This window comes from Colobus angolensis, unplaced genomic scaffold, assembly GCF_000951035.1.
Source record: "Colobus angolensis palliatus isolate OR3802 unplaced genomic scaffold, Cang.pa_1.0 Scaffold15, whole genome shotgun sequence".
NCBI classification, from domain to species: domain Eukaryota; kingdom Metazoa; phylum Chordata; class Mammalia; order Primates; family Cercopithecidae; genus Colobus; species Colobus angolensis.
Genome location: NW_012114599.1, coordinates 4863450 through 4885945, shown reverse-complemented (window position 1 = coordinate 4885945; position 22496 = coordinate 4863450). Strand labels below are relative to the sequence as shown.

The window sequence follows — 22496 nt, the reverse complement described above, 5'->3', positions numbered from 1 at the left end:
TTGTTTTAAAATTATGGCAAAATATGCATAAAACATAATTTTAAACATTTGAAAGTGTGTAATTCAATGCATTACATACATTCAAAATGTTGTACAACCATCACCATTAGGTTTCTAGAACTTTTATCATCCCAAACAGAAAACCTGTACCCACTAAACAGTAATTCCTCACTCCCACCACTAACCCAATATCCTCCATTCTATTTTCAGCCTCTAGAAATTTGCCTATTCTAGGTACCTCATGTAAGTGGAATCATAACAATGTTTGTCCTTTTGTGTCTGCCTCATTTCACTTAGCTTAATGTTTTCAAGTTCCCTTCATACATACAATAGCACGTATCACATCTTACTCCTTCTTATGACTGAATAACATTCCATGGTACCTATGTAACACATTATCTATTCATTTGTTGGTGACATTTGTGGTTTTGCCTTCTTTTGGCTACTGGGATAATGTTACAAACCAATGGTGTACAAGTATCTGTTTAAGCCCCAGATTTCAATTCTTCTGGATCTATACCATGGAGTGGAATTGCTGGATCACATAATACTTCTTTCTTGTTTTTGTTTTGTTTTTGAGTCTCACTATCACCCAGGCTGGAGTGCAGTGGTATGATCTCGGCTCATTGCAAACTCCACCTCTGGGTTCAAGTAATTCTTATGCCTCAGCCTCCTGTGTAGCTTAGATTACAGGCATGTGCCACCATGACTGGCTAATTTTTGTATTTTTAGTAGAAATGGGGTTTTGACATGTTGGCCAGGCTGGTCTGGAATTCCTGGCCTCAAGTGATTTGCTGCCTTGGCCTCCCAAAGTGCTGGGATTACAGGCATAAGCCATTGTATCCAGACTTTTTTTTGGAGACAGGGTCTCACATTGTCACCCAGGCTGGAACACAGTGGTGTGAACATGGCTCACAGCAGCCTTGACTTCCTGGGCTCAAGCAATCCTCCTGCCTCAGCTCCCACCAAGTAGCTGGGACTATAGGTGCATGCCACCATACCTGGCTAATTTTTGTATTTTTTTTTGGAGATGGGTTTTCGCCATGTTGTCCAGGCTGGTCTTGAACTCCTGAGCTCGAGTGATCCTCCCACCTTGGCCTCTCAAAGTGTTAGGATTACAGGTGTGAGCCACTGTGCCCAGCCTTGGATCATATAATACTTCTCTGATTTTGAGGAACTACCAAACTATTTTCCATAGTATAGTGACTTCTCCATTTTACATTCCCATCAGCAATATACGAAGGTTCCAAGTTCTTTTCATCCTCACTGACACTTTTCTGTCTTGTTTTTAAAAATTATGCTCATCATAGTACATATGAAGTGGTATCTCATTTTTTCATTATTGAATAACAGTTTTGCTGGATATAGAAATCTTGGTTCACATTTCTTTCTTTCATCAGTTCGAATATGTCATCCCATTGCCCTCTGGCCTCCATGGTTTCTGTTAAGTCAACTGCTAATCTTATTGAGATTCCTTACATGTGATGTACCAATTTTCTTTGCTCCTTTAAAGATTGTGTCTTTTAATGGTTTGATATGTCTAAGGGTGGGTTTTTAAAAATTTTGTCCTACTTGGAGTTCATTGAGGTTCTTAGATACACGATTTTTAAAAAAATCAAATTTGGGAAGTTGTTGGCTATTTTTTCAAATATTGTTTCTGACCATTTCTCTCCCTTCTCTCCTTTTGAGACTCCCACTTTGCATATGTTGGTATGCATGATAGTATCCCACAGGTCTCTGAGAGTCTGCTCTTTTTTCTGAGATAGGGTTTTGCTCTGTCACCCAGGCTGGAGTGCAGTGGTGTAAACATGGCTCACTGCAACCCTGACGTCCTGTGCTCAATTTTCCCATCTCAGCTTCTTGAGTAGCTGAGGCTACAGGTGCATGCCACCATGCCTGGCTAAATTTTTAATTTTTTGTAGACATGGGGTCTCACCATATTGCCCAGGCTGGTCTAGAACTCCTGGGCTCAAGCAATCCTCCTGCCTTGGCATCCCAAAGCACTGGGATTACAGGTGGGAGCCACAGTGCCAGGCCTCATTCTTCTCTACTTTTTCTTTCTGGTTCTCAGGCCATATACTCTCAATTGACCTGTCTTCAAGTTTTCTGATTCCTTTGCTAGTTCAAATTTGTCAAGTCCCTCTAGTAAATGTCTCACTTTAGCTATTGTACTTAACTCTAAATTTTTTATTTTTTCATAATTTCTCTTTATTATCTATTTGATAACTGTTCATATACTTTAAATTCTTTAGACACAGCTTTTTTCTTTGAATATCAAAATATTAGCTGGTTAAAGTCTTTGTCTAGTAAGTCCAATGTTTGGTCTTCCTAAGCAACATTTGCTATTGACTCCCCCCACCATTATATGAGCCATATTTTCCTGTTTTCTTTGCCTGTTTTGCATATTTGTTGTTGTTAAAAACTGGACATTTTTAGTAGTATGACAATTCTGGAAATCATGTTCTTCCTCTCCCAGTGTTTGTTGTGTTCTATGTCCAGAAGGCTTGAGAAATCAAAGGGTTTCTTGTCAGAAGATCTCATGATAGAGAAAAGAATAAAAGGATGGAGGCAAAAATTGACCTAATTTCCTGGCCATAAATATAGAAAAATACTTCACAATGGTCTATAAAAACATAATTATAAAGATCATTTTCATACATCTTAGGAAGTTAAAAAAAAAAAAGGCAACCTCCTATTTCTTGAATTGTAGCAATTAAATCTTGTCCTAAGACTCAAGTTCAAACACTAGTTCTGTCTCAACTACTACTTGAATAAATGATGCAATTTCTCAGAGCTTGTTTTCTCATTTGTAAAATGGAGATAGTACTGCTAGCACTGTTGTGTGAAGGAGGGAAATATAGGTGTGAAGGTACTTTTTAAAAAGTAAAGTGCCATGCTCAGCATATGCACATGAGGGTTTGAGTTTGTGGGTTATGGAGAGTTGTCAGGTGATTGAAATAAATTCTTATTTAAACAAACTCTTATTTAAATAAGGGCTAGAACATTTAACATGGAAATATATTTACAAATAGAAAACACTTCATAACATTTCATCTTGGACTAGGTAAATTCTTTCCAAAAGTTGATTTACTTTAAAAATTTTGTCTGAATAGTTCATAAGTCAAAACAATTTTTAAAAAGAGGACACATCAGAAGTCTCTCACGCCTGTCCTTTCACCTTGTTCCATGGTCGTGCTCTCTGCAACAGTTTTGTTTCCCTTCCTGTCAATATTCTCTTATCCAGATATGAGAAAATATGACTATGTATGTACCCTTTGAGTTTTATTTGCAATATCATTGTAAATTCTTACCACTCTTTTCTTGCTCATCAGTGGCCAAGATAATAAATTGGTCAGTTACACAGCAAACAGGCCTAGGACTCAAGTCCAGGCTTGCTAGTAACAAGGTACCACATCTACTTTGTTTTGCTACCTGGTGAACTTTCTGTGAAATAGGGTCAATCTTTCAGAAAACTGTTATAGAGCTGTGTTCTTAAAAATATCTGCCGTTCAGATTGGTGGACCAGACAGTTCCCGGCTGACTTCTCGCTTGGGGAATGAGTATGTCAACGTGATGAACATGCTTCTTTTCACACTGCCTGGAACTCCCATAACTTACTATGGAGAAGAAATTGGAATGGGAAATATTGTAGCCATAAATCTCAATGAAAGCTATGATACTGTAAGTTGAATACAACTTGACTATTCATCACAGTTATAAAACCAAGTACTCATTTTTTCGTTTTTGCCAAATCAGAGAACTTACTCTCTCTCTATTCCATTGTTGAAAATTATGGTTACTTTGCTTTTCTTTCTTACTGTTAGTAAGAATTCTCAGCTTTCTTGATGGTTTGAGAGCTTATTTAAAAAATGCTTTTGGAGCCACACAACTAAATTTCTTGGGGAGGGCATTTTAAAGATGTTTCTACCTGACAGGCACATTAAAATTTATTTATTTATTTATTTGCCAGGAATACTGTGTTGAGAGGCACACTAAAATTGGAGAACCAATGGTTTAGTCTAGAATATTATTCATTTCCCTCTACTTGAAATGTGGAGTTAGGAACACTTATTTCTTTAGTTCTCATTTGTCCTGTTTGGTCTTGGGTGACTATAGCACAAGGACCCTTTCTTTTCTGTTATCAAGTGCAGTGCACAGCCTCAAAGTTAAGCATTTTTTATTTTGTAGCTACAGATTTCAGAATTGTGTTGCTGTGTAGATGACTGTCTTGCAACTTTAATTTGCGTGGTTAGCTTTCAATTGTATGAGATCCAGTTTCCCTAATATTTGATTAAGGTGAAGCTTTTTTTTTCTATTAGCTCCTACAATTGTGTGTGTGCACTCATGAGCAATAACCAGGCTGAATAAATGAGCAGGATAGAATTCACACTCACTTGTACATGGCAGTGTTCTTAAATTCACCATCACTGTACCATAGAAGTCATGTATATTGGTAATGGCATATTTTGAAATCCTATATTACTGATTTTTAGGAAAAAGCAGCAAAGATTTCAAGCATGTATTAAAGTTCAATTTGTATTGTCTATTCAAACTCAAAATGTTAAAGTTAAATTAGTATTGTCTATTCAAACTCAAAATGTTATTAGATACTTTCCAGTTAAAAGTGTGGAACTGGTTTATGTACCTAGTGTTAAGGCCTTTTCATCACAAATGCTAATGAGTACAGACACTAGCTAAGGACTACAGGGAATTAAATAATTATGAAGTAAATCAGGACCAAAGTACATTTCTTTTAATAACCAAACCACTGTTTTCCCTTTCTGGTCTTTTGACATAGAATACCCTCCTCTCAAAGTCACCAATGCAGTGGGACAACAGTTCAAATGCTGGTTTTTCTGAAGCTAGTCACACCTGGTTACCCACCAATTCAGATTACCACACTGTGAATGTTGATGTAAGTATGAGTGAAAATTTTATGTTGATTTTAGAAACAAGAAATGGGTTTCTACTGAAAGTACACACTCACCCTGAATGTGTCTAAACCTTAACAGATACTCTTTACATCAATCACAGACTTCCCTTGCAGTTTTCAATTTGTAAGGAGTTTGTAAATCATGCCTTTGTGAAAATACAAACTGGTAGAAATCTACCAAATGAAGTGAAGTATCATACAGAATATACAAGTCTTCATTGGAATGACCTTTACTAAGGCCTTTGAGCTATGAAGGAAATGTTATAGAAGCTTTTTAGCTAGCCCAGCTACCCTTCCTCTTCTCTTTCCCTCAAAAGGTAGTGAGAGAGGCGGGTGGGTGGATAGGCAGCCAACCAGGCAGGAAGGAGATAATCAGCCCAGAGCAAGGCTCAAATCCACACTACTGTTCTGAGGAACAGAAGCCATACATGATCCTTAAAGTGGTTGCTCTGGCATACTAATACCACTTTGGCTTTTGCCCTTTTTTCTGTTCCCATAGTGATCAAGCACTAATGTCATTCAGTAGCCAAAACTTCACTGGAAAACAAACTAAACCAATTTAGGGGAAATGAAATTACAGATGCCACATGGAGATACTTAAGAAATGCTAAGAAATGCATAGCACAACCCCCACCCCCCTGCCGTGCTCACACACACACACACACACCATGCCCCATCCCAGTCTGAGTAATCTGAGGAAACTCCCCAGGATATTCAGATATAGAAAGCCACACAAACCCTCCTGCTCCCACAGCTCCCTGCTACAAACACCACTGAGAATTCCTGGACAGTATAAGCTTTGTTTTATATAGCTGTAGGTCTTGAAGACACAAAAAATATATTTAACATTTGTGTTTTGGGTTGAATGCCTCTTGATTTTCATTATGTCTACAATATTCCCATGGGCCAATCTGAATACAATATGTAGGAAATCCTACATAAAAATCCATACCAGCAAAGATGGAGAAAATGCAAATTAAAACTGAAATTTTTTTTTTTTTTTGAGATGGAGTTTCACTCTTGTTGCCCAGGCTACAGTGCAATGGCGTGGTCTTGGCTCACCACAACCTCCACCTCCTGGGTTCAAGTGATTCTCCGACCTTGGCCTCCCAAGTAGCTGGGATTACAGGCGTCCACCACCATGTATGGCTAATTTTTGTATTTTTAGTAGAGACAGGGTTTCACCATGTTGGGCAGGCTGGTTTCAAACTCGTGACCTCAGGTGATCCACCCACCTCAGCCTCCCAAAGTGTTGGGATTACAGGCATGAGCCACCACGCCCAGTCAACAATGGCACTTTTTTTCTATCAGATTAACAAAGTCTTTAAAAATGATCATGAGTGATGAGAGATACTAAGTCATAAATCCCAGACAATGCCATTTGAATAAAAATACATCCAAATGACCCTGGAAAGGAACAGAAAATTTAAGTAATTTCTAAAATATATAAAGTAAAATTAGGGCTGGGCACCATGGCTGACACTTGGATTCCCAGCATTTTGGGAGGCCAAGGCCAGAGGAACGTCTGAGCACAGGAGTTTGAGACCAGCTTAGGCAATATAGTGAGACCTTGTTTCTACCTTCCCCCTACCCCTGCCAAAACAAAAAAAAGGGAAATTAGTTGGCTCTGGTGACATGTGCCTGTCATCCCAGATAGGAGGCTGAGCCCAAGAGGTCAAGGTTGCAGTGAGCTGTGATTACCCGACTGTACTCCAGCCTGGGTGACAGAGTAAGACCGTCTCAAAAAAACAAAACAAAACAAAAAAAGAATAGAAGTGGGAGCCTAAAACACACAGGAGAAAAACAGTTCTAATGGAGAGAGCACTGTAGGAATTTCCTGAACTCCTGCAATTGGCCGTGGCATAATTTCCCTAAGGAAAAAAAAAAATCCCGAACTGTTTGGTGATCACATGCATGGGAGAATGAGTAGAACAAAGCCTGAAACTTCTACAAGTGCATCAAGAAAGGAAAGAAAAGAAGGGAAAACAAGACCTAACTCTAGCGCTGTCCCCTGGCGAGAATTCACTGTGGAATGCTCTCAGAAAGGAGAGCTTTTACTACTCAGCTCAGAGTCACAGAGGCCAGGAGAAAAAAGGTGGGAATCTAGCAAGCTTATCACCTTCAAGTAGGAAAAGAACCCAATGTCCCAAAGACAAGTCAGACCCACATCCTAATTTGGCTTCTCATTATGAGAGGCAGGAAACAAAAGACAGGCAAACAAGGAAGGTCAAAACACAAAAGCAAACAGATCAAGAATCACACAGTATCTGAGAAAAACCAAGACCATGAAAGGGAGACACCATTCCTGACAGATCACTGTAGAAAGCAGAGAAAATATCGCAAACATAAGACTTAAATATTTAAGTATAAATACCCCCAGTAGATTGTTGTTTAATGGAGCTCCTTGACCTTCTTTAAAGAAGTGATTAGGTATCTCAGAAGTGTAGAAGACTGTCAATGAAATTAAACAGAACATAAGGGCTAATTAGTGTGCTGAAAAATTGATCTAGAGGCTTGTCCAGAATGCACTGAAAAAGGCAAAAAAATAAGAGTACAAGAAAAAATTGGGATACATGGAAGATAGATACAGAATTCCAACATGCAGCAGCAACAATTGCACAGGAGAACAGACTGGAGGAAACATACAAAGAAATAAAACACACAACCCAGAGATAAAGGAAGACTTTATCTTTTAGAACAGCTAGGATAGAGAAAACTCCAAAACTACTCAGAAAGAAACCAAACCTGGAACTAGATTGCCTGAGAAAAGGGTTGAGAATTGGACTAGCATCAGACTTCTCAATTGAAGCACATTAGATCTCTATCTTCAAAGTTGTAATGGAAACTGAATTCTAAACCTAGAATTCGATATCCATTCAAACTGGCATGTAAGAGAGCAAAATAGAGATGGAAAAGCAAGGACCCACATTTTACCACGCATGGCTCTTTCTGAAATAATAGTCAAGGGACTATCCAACAAAACATAACAAATCTAAAACAGATACAATGTATTAAAGGAAAAGGAAATAATATAACTTGATTTAAATAATTTTTGATACATAATATAAAACAAGGTATTCTGGAACAAAAATCTTAGTGATTTGATTCTATATGGGAAATATCAGCAGGGAGGGTGTGTGGGTGGGAGAGGGCACACAGGAGCAAGCAAGTAAGACAGCAGTGTTTGCTTTGCACAGGAAAAACTAACCCTAGATTTGAGCTGTTCAGAAGCCATTAACCACTGTGACTATTACGTTAAATAGAATTAAACATTTAGTTCCTGCTGGGTATGGTGGCTCACGCCTATAATCCCAGCACTTTGGGAGGCCAAGGCGGGAGGATCACTTGATCCTAGGAGTTTGAGACCAGCCTGGGCAACATAGTAAGAACCCATCTCTTAAAAAAAAAATTACCTGGGCATCATGATGCACAGCTGTAGTCCCAACTACTCAGGAGGCTGAGGTGGGAGGATCACTTGAGGCCAGGATGTTGAGGCTGCAGTGAGGAATGATCGTGCCACTGCACTCCAGCCTGGGCAACAGAGCGAGATTTTGTTTAAAAAAAAAAAAAAATCAGTTCCATGTCATACTAACACTTCAAGTGCTCAGTAGCTGCCATATTGGATAGCACTGATATAGAACATTTCCAGCATTACAGAAAGTTCTATTGGCCAGCATTGTTCTAGATGTTGAGAAAAATTATTTTAAAGTCATAATTTTAATGGTAAAATTAGGACATAATTTTCAAAGAATTATTTTCAAGGAACACTACACATATAAAAATTTTCAAATTTTCAAAGACTAGAAGAAAATTATAGTCAATCCAATAAAAAGCTTAATAGAAAAAAACCCAAACAATAACTACAAATAAAATAGGGTTTCAGAATTGTCTAATTATACAATTACAAATATGAATGGATTAAATTAGCCTAATAAAAGATAAAACCACTCAGATAACAAAAACAGACACGAGACACTGCTAACACAAAACACAAAGAATTAAAATGAAGATATAGCAAGCAAATAGAAAGCTTGCAACCCAGCGATAGTTATGAACACAAAAAATGAGGTTATCTTTTGACCTAATAATTCCATTCCTACATACTTGTATTTAGAAATATGTGAACATGTGCACAATAAATATTCAAAGTCTCAACTATAACACTTTTTTTTTTTGAGAGTCTTGCTCCGTCACCCATGCTTGAATGCAGTGGTGTGATCTTGGCTCACTGCAGCCTCCACCTCCCAGGTTCAAGTGATTCTCCTGCCGCAGCCTCCCGAGTAGCTGGGATTACAGGTGTACATCATTATGCCTAGCTAAATTTTGTATTTTGTAGTAGAGATGGTGTTTCACCATGTTGGCCAGGCTGGTCTTGAACTCTTGACCTCAGGTTATCTGCCTGCCTTGGCCTCCCAAAGCGCTAGGATTATGGCCTGAGCTACCTTGCCCACCTGCAACACTTGTTTTGAATAGAAGACGTGAGAAATGACTGATTTAAATATTTTATCACTAGAAAACCAGTTCCATCAACTATGGGCCCAGTATGCAGCTTTTAAAAATGAGAGCTCTATATACATTGGTATGAGAACATTTCTAACATGTATTCAATAAAGTATAGAATGGCAACATGTCACCAATTGTGTAAAGAAAAATATGTAAACATGTTTGCATAGACACAATGTCATTTCATATGATACATAAAAAGAACATATAGTGCCTGTCTCCGAGGGGAATTGTGAAGCTACAGAAAGGTGTTGAAGAAAACCTTTTTATAGTATGTATTCTTATAATTGAATTAAAAAATTACAAAAGTCAGGCTTGGAAATATTTAATAGCAGACAAAATATAGTTCAATATGAAAAGCATTATATGAGACAAAGGCAATTTTCAAAAATTGGTAAAACATTCCACTAAAAATCATGAATACGCATCTAACAGCTTCAAAATATAGAAAATATTCAAATGCAAAATCGACAAATCCACAGTTACAGAAAAAGACTTCAACATACTTCTAGAAAGTCATAACTCAAGTAGACAACAATAGCTAACACTTACTGGGCACTTCTTATGTGAGTGGCACTGAAACATGTGCTTTCATGCATTACCTAAGGCTAGAGAAAATGTTTTGACAAGTCATATACATGTATCATAAATATCTTTGTACCTGACAAACAGAATAAACATTTTTTTCAAACACCCATTATTAGATAATTATTTAAAGACTACATATTGGGAACCCACCCCTAAAGAACAACAACTACCACAATAACAACTACCACCCCAGTAAACATGGCTGGCAAGAGTACAATTAAATGAACATTATCACTGATTTGGCAACAGCTCTTATGAAGAATAATTTGGCATTGTGTATCAAGTGCCCATACTCTTTGACAAAGTAACTGTCTTTCTGATAATCTATCTTAAATAATACAAAAATGTGGGGAGGGGAATAAAAATAGAAAATATTAGAAACACAAATGTCAAATTGAAAGGGTGTGGTTAAGTATGGTACAACCATTCAACAGAATATTGTCATTTGTCAACATTTATGGAGGCTATATTATGTAGGCAATAAAATGCATGAAATGTTAGAAGTACATCATCAAATTAGGTATGTTTATATAGCTGTAAAATAAACTCAAATCATCTTTAATGAACACATACTATTACGGTAAAAAAAAAAAAATCTACAATTTCTAACTTTCACCTAAGGCAGCTTTTTATTTTGCATCCTTTTTTCAACTTTCTCTTCTATTAGCTGTGCAAGAAATACATGCCTGCTAAAGTTACGTGATCTTCGCACAACAGCAATCTATACATTATTCTACAAAGGGGAACAAACCCAAATTCCTCAGAAGTCCACTGTTGCTTTCCTTCTGGCCATCTGGCAGTTACAATGCAGCACAGAGTGACTTTACACAAGTTAAATATTCATCATCTTAGACGTGGACATTTGTTTTGGGATTCCTAAAGTGGAGTCAAATTTGATCTCTACAGAAACTCTTCAATGTAGTAGAGCACTGTGCATACTTATTGACTCCCAAACTGAAACCCTGAATTTGTCATTTCTATTAGTTTTTATATAAATTGTTCTTACCTACTTATTGATGCTTACAATTTGGCAATTATAAAGGGCAAAATTGAAGCAAGTGTTTTGGGTAAATAACTCCTTAAAATATATTAAAAATACAAACAATTCTTAGAATCAAACACTTATGTAAATACTTTTTTTAAAAAATAGGTCCAAAAGACTCAGCCCAGATCGGCTTTGAAGTTATATCAAGACTTAAGTCTACTTCATGCCAATGAGCTACTCCTCAACAGGGGCTGGTTTTGCCATTTGAGAAATGACAGCCACTATGTTGTGTACACAAGAGAGCTGGATGGCATAGACAGAATCTTTATCGTGGTTCTGAATTTTGGAGAATCAACACTGTTAAATCTACAGAATATGATTTCAGGCCTTCCCGCTACAGTGAGAATAAGGTTAAGTACCAATTCTGCCAACAAAGGCAGTGAAGTTGATACAAGTGGTATTTTTCTGGACAAGGGAGAGGGACTCATCCTTGAACACAACACAAAGAATCTCCTTCATCGCCAAACAGCTTTCAGAGATAGATGCTTTGTTTCCAATCGAGCATGCTATTCCAGTGTATTGAACATACTGTATACCTCGTGTTAGGCACCTTTATGAAGAGATGAAGACACTGGCGTTTCTTTGGGATTGTAAGCATTTTGTAATAGCTTCATGTACAGCATACTGCTTGGTGAACAATCATTCTTTGATATTTCTGTAGCTTGAACGTAACTGTTTTAAGAAAGGTTCTCAAATGTTTTGGAAAAAAGCATTTAAAAGTAAATTATCGCTTATAGGCGCTTATAACTTTATTGAGATAGCATCAATCATGGATGACCAGAACACATTAGGACCCCAGATTATTCAAAAACTAACGAATTTTAAGGGGAAAAATTTTATCTTTTCCCTTAAAATGCAGTCATAGAAATTAGAGGATGACTCACTGCCACAGTGTCTAAAAGCATTTGCTAGCAAAGAGGCAGGACACTGATTTGTAAACTGCTCAACTGTTCTGACTGGAAGGGAGGCCTAGAGTTCTGCTATCACCAATCCTTCCCTTCCCTCTACTCCATGTCCTTCTAAGGAGCATGATTTAAAAACTACTTTCCTAGGTTAATGGGCATGTGCATCAATGGAGAGAACAGTATAAGCAAGTAAGATGTAGACTAAGCAAAATTTAGATGGAGAAGCACATTTTAAAAAATTAATAACTTAAAAATCTCGTTATTAATTTTTTTTTTTTTTGCTAACTCCAAGACTCTGAAATATTTCAATTTCCAATTCCCAGTTGAATGTAGTGTTTCAGAATTTCAGGTATTTCTTAAGATCCTCGAAAACACTGGTGCTGTCAAGTCCAAGTTCCTCGTACAGGAATTTAATTTGTGCTGTAATCTAAAAGAAACACATTACAAAAAATAAAATAGAAGGCCTTTGTAGTAAAATGCCACTGTTTAAGCTTCTCTTTATTCATCTTTACCTAACCTTGAAGTCAGCAATTTATGGCAAGAATACTTTCATTTGGGGCAGAGGCAGAAGGCTTTCAACAATTAAGATTATTTTCTTTAACAGAGTTTACTTATCAAGTACAGGAGAGAGACATTTCTCTTGATTGACACTGATTGACACAGTGTCCCTCCCTCCCCTCCTGGGTCTCACCCAGAGATAGGACATTTGTGAAGTAGCTTTGTCATAAACCCTGCTGCAACCACTGAAAACTTGAAAACAACATGTATCTAGTTCAGGAATCTGTCCACTGAGAGGGCCTTGAATAACATACCTTTTTGTGAGAATCCTCAATTACATGATTGCCTCCAGGCTGAATATCTAGAATAATATTAGGGGCCTGATAGCCTGAAAGAGTTAACATGTAGAACAATTAGAAGATTGTACGGGATCTTCTTTGGGATCTCAGATCGAGACCCATTTCTCCCCATTTCCCTGAGTACTCAGTTCAAATAATAGTAAAGGAATAAAAAGCAAAAACCACCATCATTAACAAAAAGATGGGAGGGGACAAGCAGCAGAAGACAGACTTCTGACACAGGGAAAGTAGGAAGAGGCCATATGGAACAGACTATATGGTGCCACATGGAGAAGGTTGAAACCCAGGACATCATCAACCCGCCCTGTGGAATCTGAGAGTCTTATGCCCTGAAAACACCAACTACAGCAATGGATGGGAGGGACAAATGGAGATGAATACAGGGAGACTGACTTGGCATGTAGTTTCAAGGCAAAAAGGAGAGATTCTTATAAAGCTGAAACAGCTATCTAGAGGAAATTCAAGCAGCTAAACAGTTTGAGCACTGATGGCCCAAAACAAAAATCTCAGAATCTGTCTTTTAGAGATTCCCAAGAATAATGGCTCAATAAATATTGTTAAATAAATTAATAATTGTATGGCAGTACATCTCCAAGTTATACTTGATTCTTAAATTTCCTTTTTTCTTTGTGTCCTGCCTATTTTAATACTGTCCTTTGAAAAAGAGGGGAGGCAGTGTACGTATAGTTATGCAGTTACATACACTTTAACCTGGGAGTCAACATAGGAAAATAATTGTTTGCCCTAAATCCCGGGCAGACGATTTGGCTGCAGCCTGAAATACACTCCTCTGAGCCAGTGTGCTGTGGGTAGTAGCCTGACCATGATCCCCGCTTCTAGGGGGTCTCCTACCTTCACCTGTGTCCTTAGCATGCTCCGAGATGGCTTCCTTGAGTTTCTCAGTATAGCTTACAATTCCTTTCAGAGGTACACGTTCATCGTTTTCATATGCCGTTATGTGAACTGAAGGATAATGCTGAAAGAAAATACGCGCACAAAGAGTTTACATTATTTCTTATGGTCCCTTTCTACTATAGAGACCATGAAAAATAATTACCTCCAATTTTTCCCTCTAAGTGCTCTATGCTTTTTCTCACTTGCTATCTTGAGAGAGCCTCAGTATTATAGTAGTAGACTACTTGTTATCTGGAATAGCCTTTTCTTGACTAAAGGACCTTAGCTAATGTAGTAATTAAGGCATGATGATAAGTCTATTCCCCTAAGGTATTAAACATGGAGCATGAGCAGAGATGGTGCTGAAGATATCTGGGCATCAAAAGTAGAAACATCTCTAAAGCTCCTATTATTTTTGCTTCAGCTGGGATAAGTTTTTTTTTTTTTTTATTATCTTCTGTGTAAATTCAGGATAGTCTAACACAATTGTCTTTCACTACCTGAGGTTTAATGTTTTGATAGGGACAGTAACGTTTTATGTAGTTCTTGTGTTTTTCATCAGATGAAGGATTCCCCCATTCTTCTAATTCTTCTAATGTCAGAGGAAGTGTAGTGTCCATCATGGTGTTGAGAACATCCAAGAAAGGTGCCTAAAAAAAAGGCAAAGAAACTTACACTTCAAGTAAGAGGTTGGTAAAGTGAGTTTCAGAAAAACATTATATTTTATGAATATACACACTGATATGAGAGAAAATAAGCCATGTAGATTCCCAGGAGCTAGAATACTCAGTCCTTAACTAGGGCCTGTAATTTATAACCTACTTTTACAGTCTTCAGACTCCTTACATGATACTTATATAACAAGAAATGGTTTATCTTCTAATTTCACAATATTTATTTGTAGCTTAGTACCTTTTATTGCTTATATAAAAGCAATACATGCTACTGTCTCATACCAATTAGGATGGTTAGTCATTAAAAAAAAAAAAAGTATTGGCAATGATGTGGAGAAACCTGATACTCTGGTGGTTGGAATGTAAAATGGGGCAGCTGCTATGGAAAACAGTATGGTGGTTCATCAAAAAGTTAAGCGTAAGATTACCATAGGATCCAGCAATTCCACTCCTGGCATATAATCCCCAAAACTGAAAGCAGGGTCTTGAAGAGATTTCTATACCTATGTTCACAGCAGCATATTCACAACAGCCAAAAGGTGGAAGCAACTCAAGTGTCCGTTAACCGAAGAATGAACAAGCAAAATGTGGTATACACACACAGTATTACATGGAATATTATTCAGCCTTAAAAAGGAATAAAATTCTGATACATGCTACAATATGGATGAACCTCAAGGATATAAACCTCAAGGATAAAAAAGTGAAATATACCAGTCACAAAAAGGTGTATTTTGTATGATTCCACCTATGTGAGGTGCTTGAGTAGTCAAATTCAGAGACAAGAGGTTGTGGGAAGAAGCAAATGGAGAGCTGTTTAATCGGTACAGGGTTTCAGTTTTGTAAGATGAAAAACGAGTTCTGGAGATTGACTGCATAAGCATATGAATGCACTTACCACTACTGAACTATTCACTTAAAAATGGTTGAGATGGTAAATTTTATGGTATTTTACTATAATTAAAAACTTTTAAATGAAAAAAAAAAACACAACAAGGAATAAAGTCTCTTTCACCAGTTGGACATTTTATATTAAAAGTAAAAAACGCTAAGTAAAAAAACTCTGGAAAATATCCAGGTGAAAGAAAAAACAACCCATTGGCTTACAATTAGTGTTACAAAATTTAGTAAAACGAAGGCTGGGTCACACATGGTGGCTCATGCCTGTAATCCCAGCACGTTGGGAGGCTGAGGTGAGCAAATCACTTGAGCCCAGGAGTTTGAAACTAGCCTGGCAACATGGTAAAACCCCATCTCTACAACAACAAACCACAAAAATTAGCAGGGCATGGTGGCACATGCCTGTAGTCCCAGATACTCAGGAGGCTGAGGTGGGAGGATCACCTGAGCCCCAGAGGTCAAGGCTGTAGTGAGCTGTGTTCGTGTGCCACTGCATTCCAGCCTGGGTGAGAGTAAAACTCTGACTCAAAAAAAAAAAAAAAAAACCCACAAAAACAACAAAAATGAAGGCTGTATTTTTCACTTAGCTTTGTTTTCTTCTGTTAACATGCTTTTAGCTTTCCCTCGTATTAACATTAACCAAGTATAGTGAGTCATCTGTAATTCTTTCTGGCTGCCTACCATCTGAATTTTGCATTTGAAAAACCTCCGACCTTATCAGCTAGAGCCTACCTCTCACTGTAGAGGTATTAAGTACTAGACATTCTCTTTCCCATTTTTTCCTACAGCTTGGGAGTAGCTGTGTGACCCATGTGTGACTTGGGTCTATCAACCAGACACATGTGCTCTACACTCTGCATGGGAAGTCAGTGATTCAAAGAAGCAGTGATCACAGATAATTTATTCTGGCAAAAGTGCCACAGCTATATCCAGCTCTAGAAGTTGCACTGGCAGTGTGAGGTGATTTGTGCTTGGCAGAGGTGGCAGTGATAGTTTCATTGGGCCAATTCTATGCCTCTGGCTGTGTAGCCTCTAATACTGGTCTGAACATACCTACATTTTCCTAATGCCCTTTAATTCCTTTTCTGCTTAAATTAGTCAGGGTTGATTTTTGGTGCTTATAATTAAGAATTTTGACTTATAAATGTATAAAAGGTTGTCTCCTATTCTTTACTATAATAAGCAACCTAGGATAAATATCCTTCTCATTATTTCCCTTTATATTTCTAAAAGTCAAAAGCTAGTTGCTTTTTCTTTAAACTATAAATAATTCTGCCATTATTATCTTTGTGCATAGGTTTCTTTTCTCTCCACATTTTTCTGTTTTTAAAAAATAGACTTACAGATGACTACTACTATTTAACACTTATTTACAAACCCACAGTATAAACTCCCCAAACTCAAAAAATCCTGAAAATAATTTACTCTCTCCCATCTCAGTCACGGGAGTATCTAACCAGGAAGTAGGAGAATGATAGCAGTGAAACCAACTGCTATAATGTTACTTCATAATTTTTGACACTGGGAAAAGATAATCATTTTCAGAACAGGGTAAGATACTTCAATTAAAGTACAGAAAAACTATGCCCAAACGACCATTAAGAATGGACTATCTAAAAATAAAGAGCCTATAAATCTAGGACTGAAATGCTGATGGGCAGTAGCCTGTCAAGGTGACCAGGAGCCAAAGGACTCAGTGCCTTCCAGAGTCACAGCATGCTCTGCCTGGCTTTCTCAACTGGGACTCATATATGCTTCAGTGCTTTTTCACTAATTCTAAAGGTGCTTACAAATACAAATGAGCAATGGAAAGAGCCATTAATATCTTTCAGTGGAAATCCTTAAAAATAATAAAGAACACTGTCAGAGAAGAATAAGGGTTAATAGTTGGATTAAAATAACTTTAGAAGTTCTCCTCAAGCTATAATTCTGAGTTTAAAACTTAAAAGCTTTATTATACTCCTATGCTATGGTAAAACTGTAACAGAAATGTTTTTCTTTCCTTTTTTTGACACAGAGTCTTATTCTGTTGCTCAGGCTTGAGTACAGTGGTTCACTGCAGCCTCAACCTCTCAAGTGATCCTCTTACCTCAGCCTCCCAAGTAGCCTCCCACATACTACAGGTATGCGCCGCCACCAAGCCTGGGTAGTTGTTTTTTTTTTAAATTTTTATTATTTATTTATTTTATTTCTTGCAGAGACAGGGTCTCACCATGTTGCCTAGGCTGGTCTTGAACTCCTGGAAAGCAATCTGCCTACCTCAGCTTCCCAAACTGCTGGAATTACAGGCATGAACCACTGCACCAGGACAAACATTTTTTTCTTAGAGTAGCCTATAGCTTCACACCTCCCCCATTCCATAAACAGTACAGACAGAGTGTACTCACCTCCAAAGTCACTGCTCTCAGCAGCTCTGGATTAGAATTACACAATGCTCCCGCAAGCACCCCTCCAGCACTGAAAGCAGTCAGGGTTGTTAGACTTGGCTGAGAAAAGCCTTGGCCATGAAGCGTCTTAATGCAAGCCTCTAAGTCAGCAAGGCCATTGAGTTTTTTAGTTAGGCGGCCATCAGCGTGCCACTGGAGGCCTAGCTCACCACCACCCCTGAAATTGAAGGGCAAAAAAGTTTTAGTGGGAAAAAAACGTTAATGATGTAGGCTGGGGTCAGTAAACTATACCCGGAGGCCTGTTTTTGTGTGGCCCTGGAGCTAAGACTGGTTTTTGCTTTTTAAAGGTTGGGTGAAAACAAGGAATGTGCAACAGAAACTGTATGTGGCCTGCAAAGCCTAAAATGTGACTATGTAGCTCTTAGAGAAAAAGGTTTGCCAACTTCTGATATAGGCAATCCAGAATTGATTCAACAAATAGGTTTTGAGTGCCTGCCCATTTATTAGGGATTAAGTACAGACCTTAAAAGTAGAAACAAACGAAAATCCCCTACCCTGGAGAAGATAGTAATTTTGTGGGGTAAGAAAACAATGACTTACCCAGCAATGTGGTCACTGCTGTAACACAAGTGTATTTAAGGTATTACAGGAGCAGAGGAAAGAATATCCATCTGCCAGGTGAGGGGTACATATACGAGTCAGGAACACAAATGCTTTTATGGAGATGACACCTAAACTGAGTTGTGAAGGAAAAATTTGAGTTTCCACAGGGCAAAGAAAAGGCATTAAGACACAGATATGACACAGCGTGTGTAAGGGCAAGGAGGTGACAGAGCATGTCATTTAAAAGACATGACTTCGGGGGCTGGGCACAGTGCCTCATGCCTGTAATCCCAGCACGTTGGGAGGCTGAGGTGGGCAGATCACTTGAGGTCAGGAGTTTGAGACCAGACCGACCAACAGTCTCTCCTAAAAATACAAAAAATTAGCTGGGTGTGATGGTGTGCGCCTATAATCCCAACTACTCATGAGGCTGAGGCAGGAGAATTACTTGAACCTGGGAGGCAGAGGTTGCAGTGAGCGGAGATAGTGCCACTGCACTCCAGCCTGGGAGACAGAGTGAGACTCCGTCTCAAAAAAAAAAAGACAAAATAAATAAAATGAAAGGACATGACTTTGGAAGGCCAAGGTGGGCGGACTGCCTGAGCTCAGGAGTTCGAGACCAGCCTGGGCAACATGGTAAAACCCTGTCTCTACTAAAATACAAAAAAATCAGGCTGGTGCGGTGGCTCATGACTGTAATCCCAGTACTTTGGGAGGCTGAGGCGGGTGGATCACTTGAGGTCAGGAGTTCGGGACCAGTCTAGTCAACATGGTGAAACCCTGTCTCTACTAAAAATACAAAAATTACTTGGGAGTTGTGGCAGGCACCTGTAATCCCAGCTACTCGGGAGGCTGAGGCAGGAGAATCACTTGAACGCTGGAGGCAGAGGTTGCAGTGAGCCAAGATCACGCCACTGCACTCCAGCCTGGGCGACAGAGCGAGACTCCATCTCAAAAAAAAAAAAAAAGTCAGATGGTGTGGTGGTGTGCGCCTGTAGTTCCAGCTACTCAGGAGCCTGAGGCATGAGAATCACTTGAACCTGGGAGACAGAGGTTGCAGTGAGCTGAGATTGTGCCACTGCACTCCATCCTGGGTTGACAAAACAAAACTCTGCCTCAAAAAACAAAAGGATATGATGATAAATGCCAGTACAAAGATCAGTCAGACCATTAGGAGTATTATACTGGGGAATCTGGACTTTGTTCTAGAAATGGGGAGGTGGAGAATTTTAAGCAGAAATACAAAATAATATTTGTTTTTTGAAAACAGCTGAAATAAAATGGAAGTTAAATGGAAGTTAAATGGAAAACAGGAGTTCAGATTTAGAGGCTACTTAAACCTAAACTGAGAACTGAATGGAAATAATAATGTTACTAAATAAGTATAGAGTCTGGTACATCTATGCAAAAATCCTAACAACCAATCCTTCTGCTTTTTGGATCAACTAATCTATTACAGAATCAAGTTTTACCAGCACTGGTTTAGGAATACATAAATTGAGTAATAAAAATGAAAATATTAAATAAGCTTTTGTTCCCTGATACATTGCTATTCTTGACATCTGTCACAATGGTCTAGCACTTACATGCCAAGTAAAATATACTGACTCACCGAACATGGCAGTATGCTAATATCCATCCATCATCCACCAGGACCCGCCTCTCAGGCCTGAAATTCATTTTCAAATCCATTCCATAAGCTCCATATACATGTATCAAGAGAGGTTTCTTCTGCAAGTCCTCAGAGTCAGTTTTGTGGAAAACAGTCATTGGCACTAATTTTCCATCCTAGAAATGAAGAAGTACTATGTATGTAAAGAAGAGTCTTTTATAATAACATTTTATCCCAATTTAAAATACATTGAGCTGCAGTGTCCCCACTTATGTGCTACCTATTGATATTAAGCACAAATTTGTTTAAGAAAAAGAATGATGGTCTCTAAAAATACATCATGGCTTTTGGTTTCAGCTACCTTGCTGTCCTACAGTATTAACCAGAAAAGAGCAGCAAGATTGGCCTGAAAACATTTTATTAAATGCAGCTTTTCATGACAATAATGTAATTTTAAAGAGTTCTTCACCACCCACTATAACTCTAATTTTAAATTTTCAGATGAAACCAAAATACTTACTAAGGTTAGAATTCCTAGTATAGCATTCTTCCTATGCCTAGAGCTAGATATATTGGCAAGTATCTGACTTTAGTCAGCATATTTGTAGATACTCAATTTTTTATCCTCTGTAGTCAGAATTCTCAACCATTAAGACTTGAAATCTTACTGACGTTACTGATAACTACCACAATCCCCTTCAAAGGCCCGTTTAACTTTATTTAAAAAAAATTTAGGCCAGGCGTGGTGGCTCTCGCCCGTAAATCCCAGCACTTTGGGAGGCCAAGGCGGGCAGATCACTAGGTCAGGAGATCGAGACCATCCTGGCAAACATGGTGAAACCCCGTCTCTAAGAAAAATACAAAAAAATTAACTGGGTGCGGTGGTGGGAGCCTGTAGTCCCAGCTACTCGGGAGGCTGAGGCAGGAGAATGGCATGAACCCAGAGGGCGGAGCTTGCAGTGAGCGGACATCATGCCACTGCACTCCAGCCTGGGCGACGAAGCAAGACTGTCTCAAAAAAAAAAATAAAAAAATAAAAATAAATAAAATAAATAAAAAAAATTTAAAGTGCTTTTAAAATTTTTAGGTAAAATTCTTTGTAGGGTTAAAGTAAGTTAAATTATTTGTAGAGTTACTAAGTTACTTGTAGACTATGTAAGCATCCCCTAATGTAGTTCAAACTCATCAATTCCAGCTGATTGAAACTAGGCAGTCTCTGAACAGACAAAAGAACTAACTCTGATCTACCTTCCACAGAAAAAAGATAAATTGGTTTTCACCCTGCTTAAACTAATGAAATAGCACTAGTTTACATAAAGAAAATAAATAATATAACCAAGCCACTCTCCGTATTTTCATTCTCATTTTGAAAACTTCACTTTGGGGCAAAAACTGGAGACATCAAAATATTATCAAATAAGGAGGAAATCCTTCTCTCATTCTTCTTTAAAACACCCACGTTGTTATGACATTGTTAACTTTCACTTTTAGTAAGATTCACTTTTATAAAACTTGATGTAGATTAATTTCTATAAAACAATATGGGTCTTTTGCCCCCCACCTCTTTCCCAACTTCAATTATACAATCAGAAAAACTTGCTTGTTGAAAACTTTTGAAAGGAAGAGGTAAAATAGTAGCTAGTCCTGTGATGGGCTGGATCTGGGTTTGCCAGCAGTACTAAAATGCCTGTGGAAAGGTACAGCAGCTTCCATTTAGCAGCTGCTTCTCTTCTCCCCTCTTGGCTCTCCAAGAACATGGCGCTTAACTGTTCTTTCCATTTCGGGTCCAATAGTTACAACATTTTGATAGACAAGTAAAATTCCATGTTTGTAAAACCAAACAAAACCTTATCTAAAAGAAAATACACTAAGTGGCTAACAATGATTATTTCTTTTTTTTTTTTTTGAGACAGAGTCTTGCTCTGTCGCCCAGAGCTGAAGTGCAGTGGCGCGATCTCGGTTCACTGCAAGCTCTGCCTCCCGGGTTCACGCCATTCTCCTGCCTCAGCCTCCCGAGTAGCTGGGACTACAGGCATCCACCACCACGCCCGGTTAATTTTTTGTATTTTTAGTAGAGACGGGGTTTCACTGTGTTAGCCAGGATGGTCTCAATCTACCGACCTCGTGATCCGCCCGCCTCAGTCTCCCAAAGTGCTGGGATTACAGGCGTGAGCTACTGCGCCCGCCCATAATGATTATTTCTAAGAGGTGCGGCAAGCAAATGGTACTGAGAAGCAGTCATTTAAGATTTATTTGTTCTGTATTTTTGCATCTGTTTTAACAAGCATGTATTGCTTTTGTAATATAAAAATACTAATATTTAAAGATTTTCAGAGAAAAATAAATGAATTAAAGAAAAAAATTCATAAGAATAAAAGGCTTGTGTTGTAATTCATTGTGTCAGCACAGGTGAAATTATCTGATATATGATATGCTAAAGTCTGATGACTCCTTAAATCAAGGCTATAGTTTATACATTAATTTGTTGTAAATTCTATATATTGAATATACCTGGAATATGGATACTTGTTATTTCCTTTTCTATGTCTCTTCTCTCTCTACTCCTCACCCTGCCAATCTTCCCTCTTTTACTTG

At 38.2% G+C, this 22496-nt stretch overlaps 2 protein-coding genes across 6 annotated transcripts in view; one reads left to right on the top strand and one right to left on the bottom strand.

Annotated features, from left to right (window-relative positions):
• The window catches only part of SLC3A1 (solute carrier family 3 (amino acid transporter heavy chain), member 1), a 44123-nt gene extending 32330 nt beyond the window's left edge, over positions 1-11793 (top strand). The window contains exons 8-10 of the mRNA XM_011936025.1: positions 3514-3681; positions 4799-4915; positions 11175-11793. Coding sequence (XP_011791415.1) covers positions 3514-3681; positions 4799-4915; positions 11175-11615 — 726 coding nt within the window. The 3' untranslated portion in view covers positions 11616-11793. The remainder of the gene's footprint in view (positions 1-3513; positions 3682-4798; positions 4916-11174) is intronic.
• The window catches only part of PREPL (prolyl endopeptidase-like), a 52785-nt gene continuing 40034 nt past the window's right edge, over positions 9746-22496 (bottom strand). For all 5 annotated transcript variants that reach the window (XM_011935896.1, XM_011935899.1, XM_011935898.1 and 2 more), the window contains 6 exons: positions 19902-20077; positions 17687-17903; positions 14226-14375; positions 13684-13807; positions 12787-12860; positions 9746-12401 (listed from right to left, as the gene is read on the bottom strand). In XM_011935896.1, the coding sequence (XP_011791286.1) occupies positions 12312-12401; positions 12787-12860; positions 13684-13807; positions 14226-14375; positions 17687-17903; positions 19902-20077 (831 nt within the window). In that variant the 3' untranslated portion in view covers positions 9746-12311. The remainder of the gene's footprint in view (positions 12402-12786; positions 12861-13683; positions 13808-14225; positions 14376-17686; positions 17904-19901; positions 20078-22496) is intronic.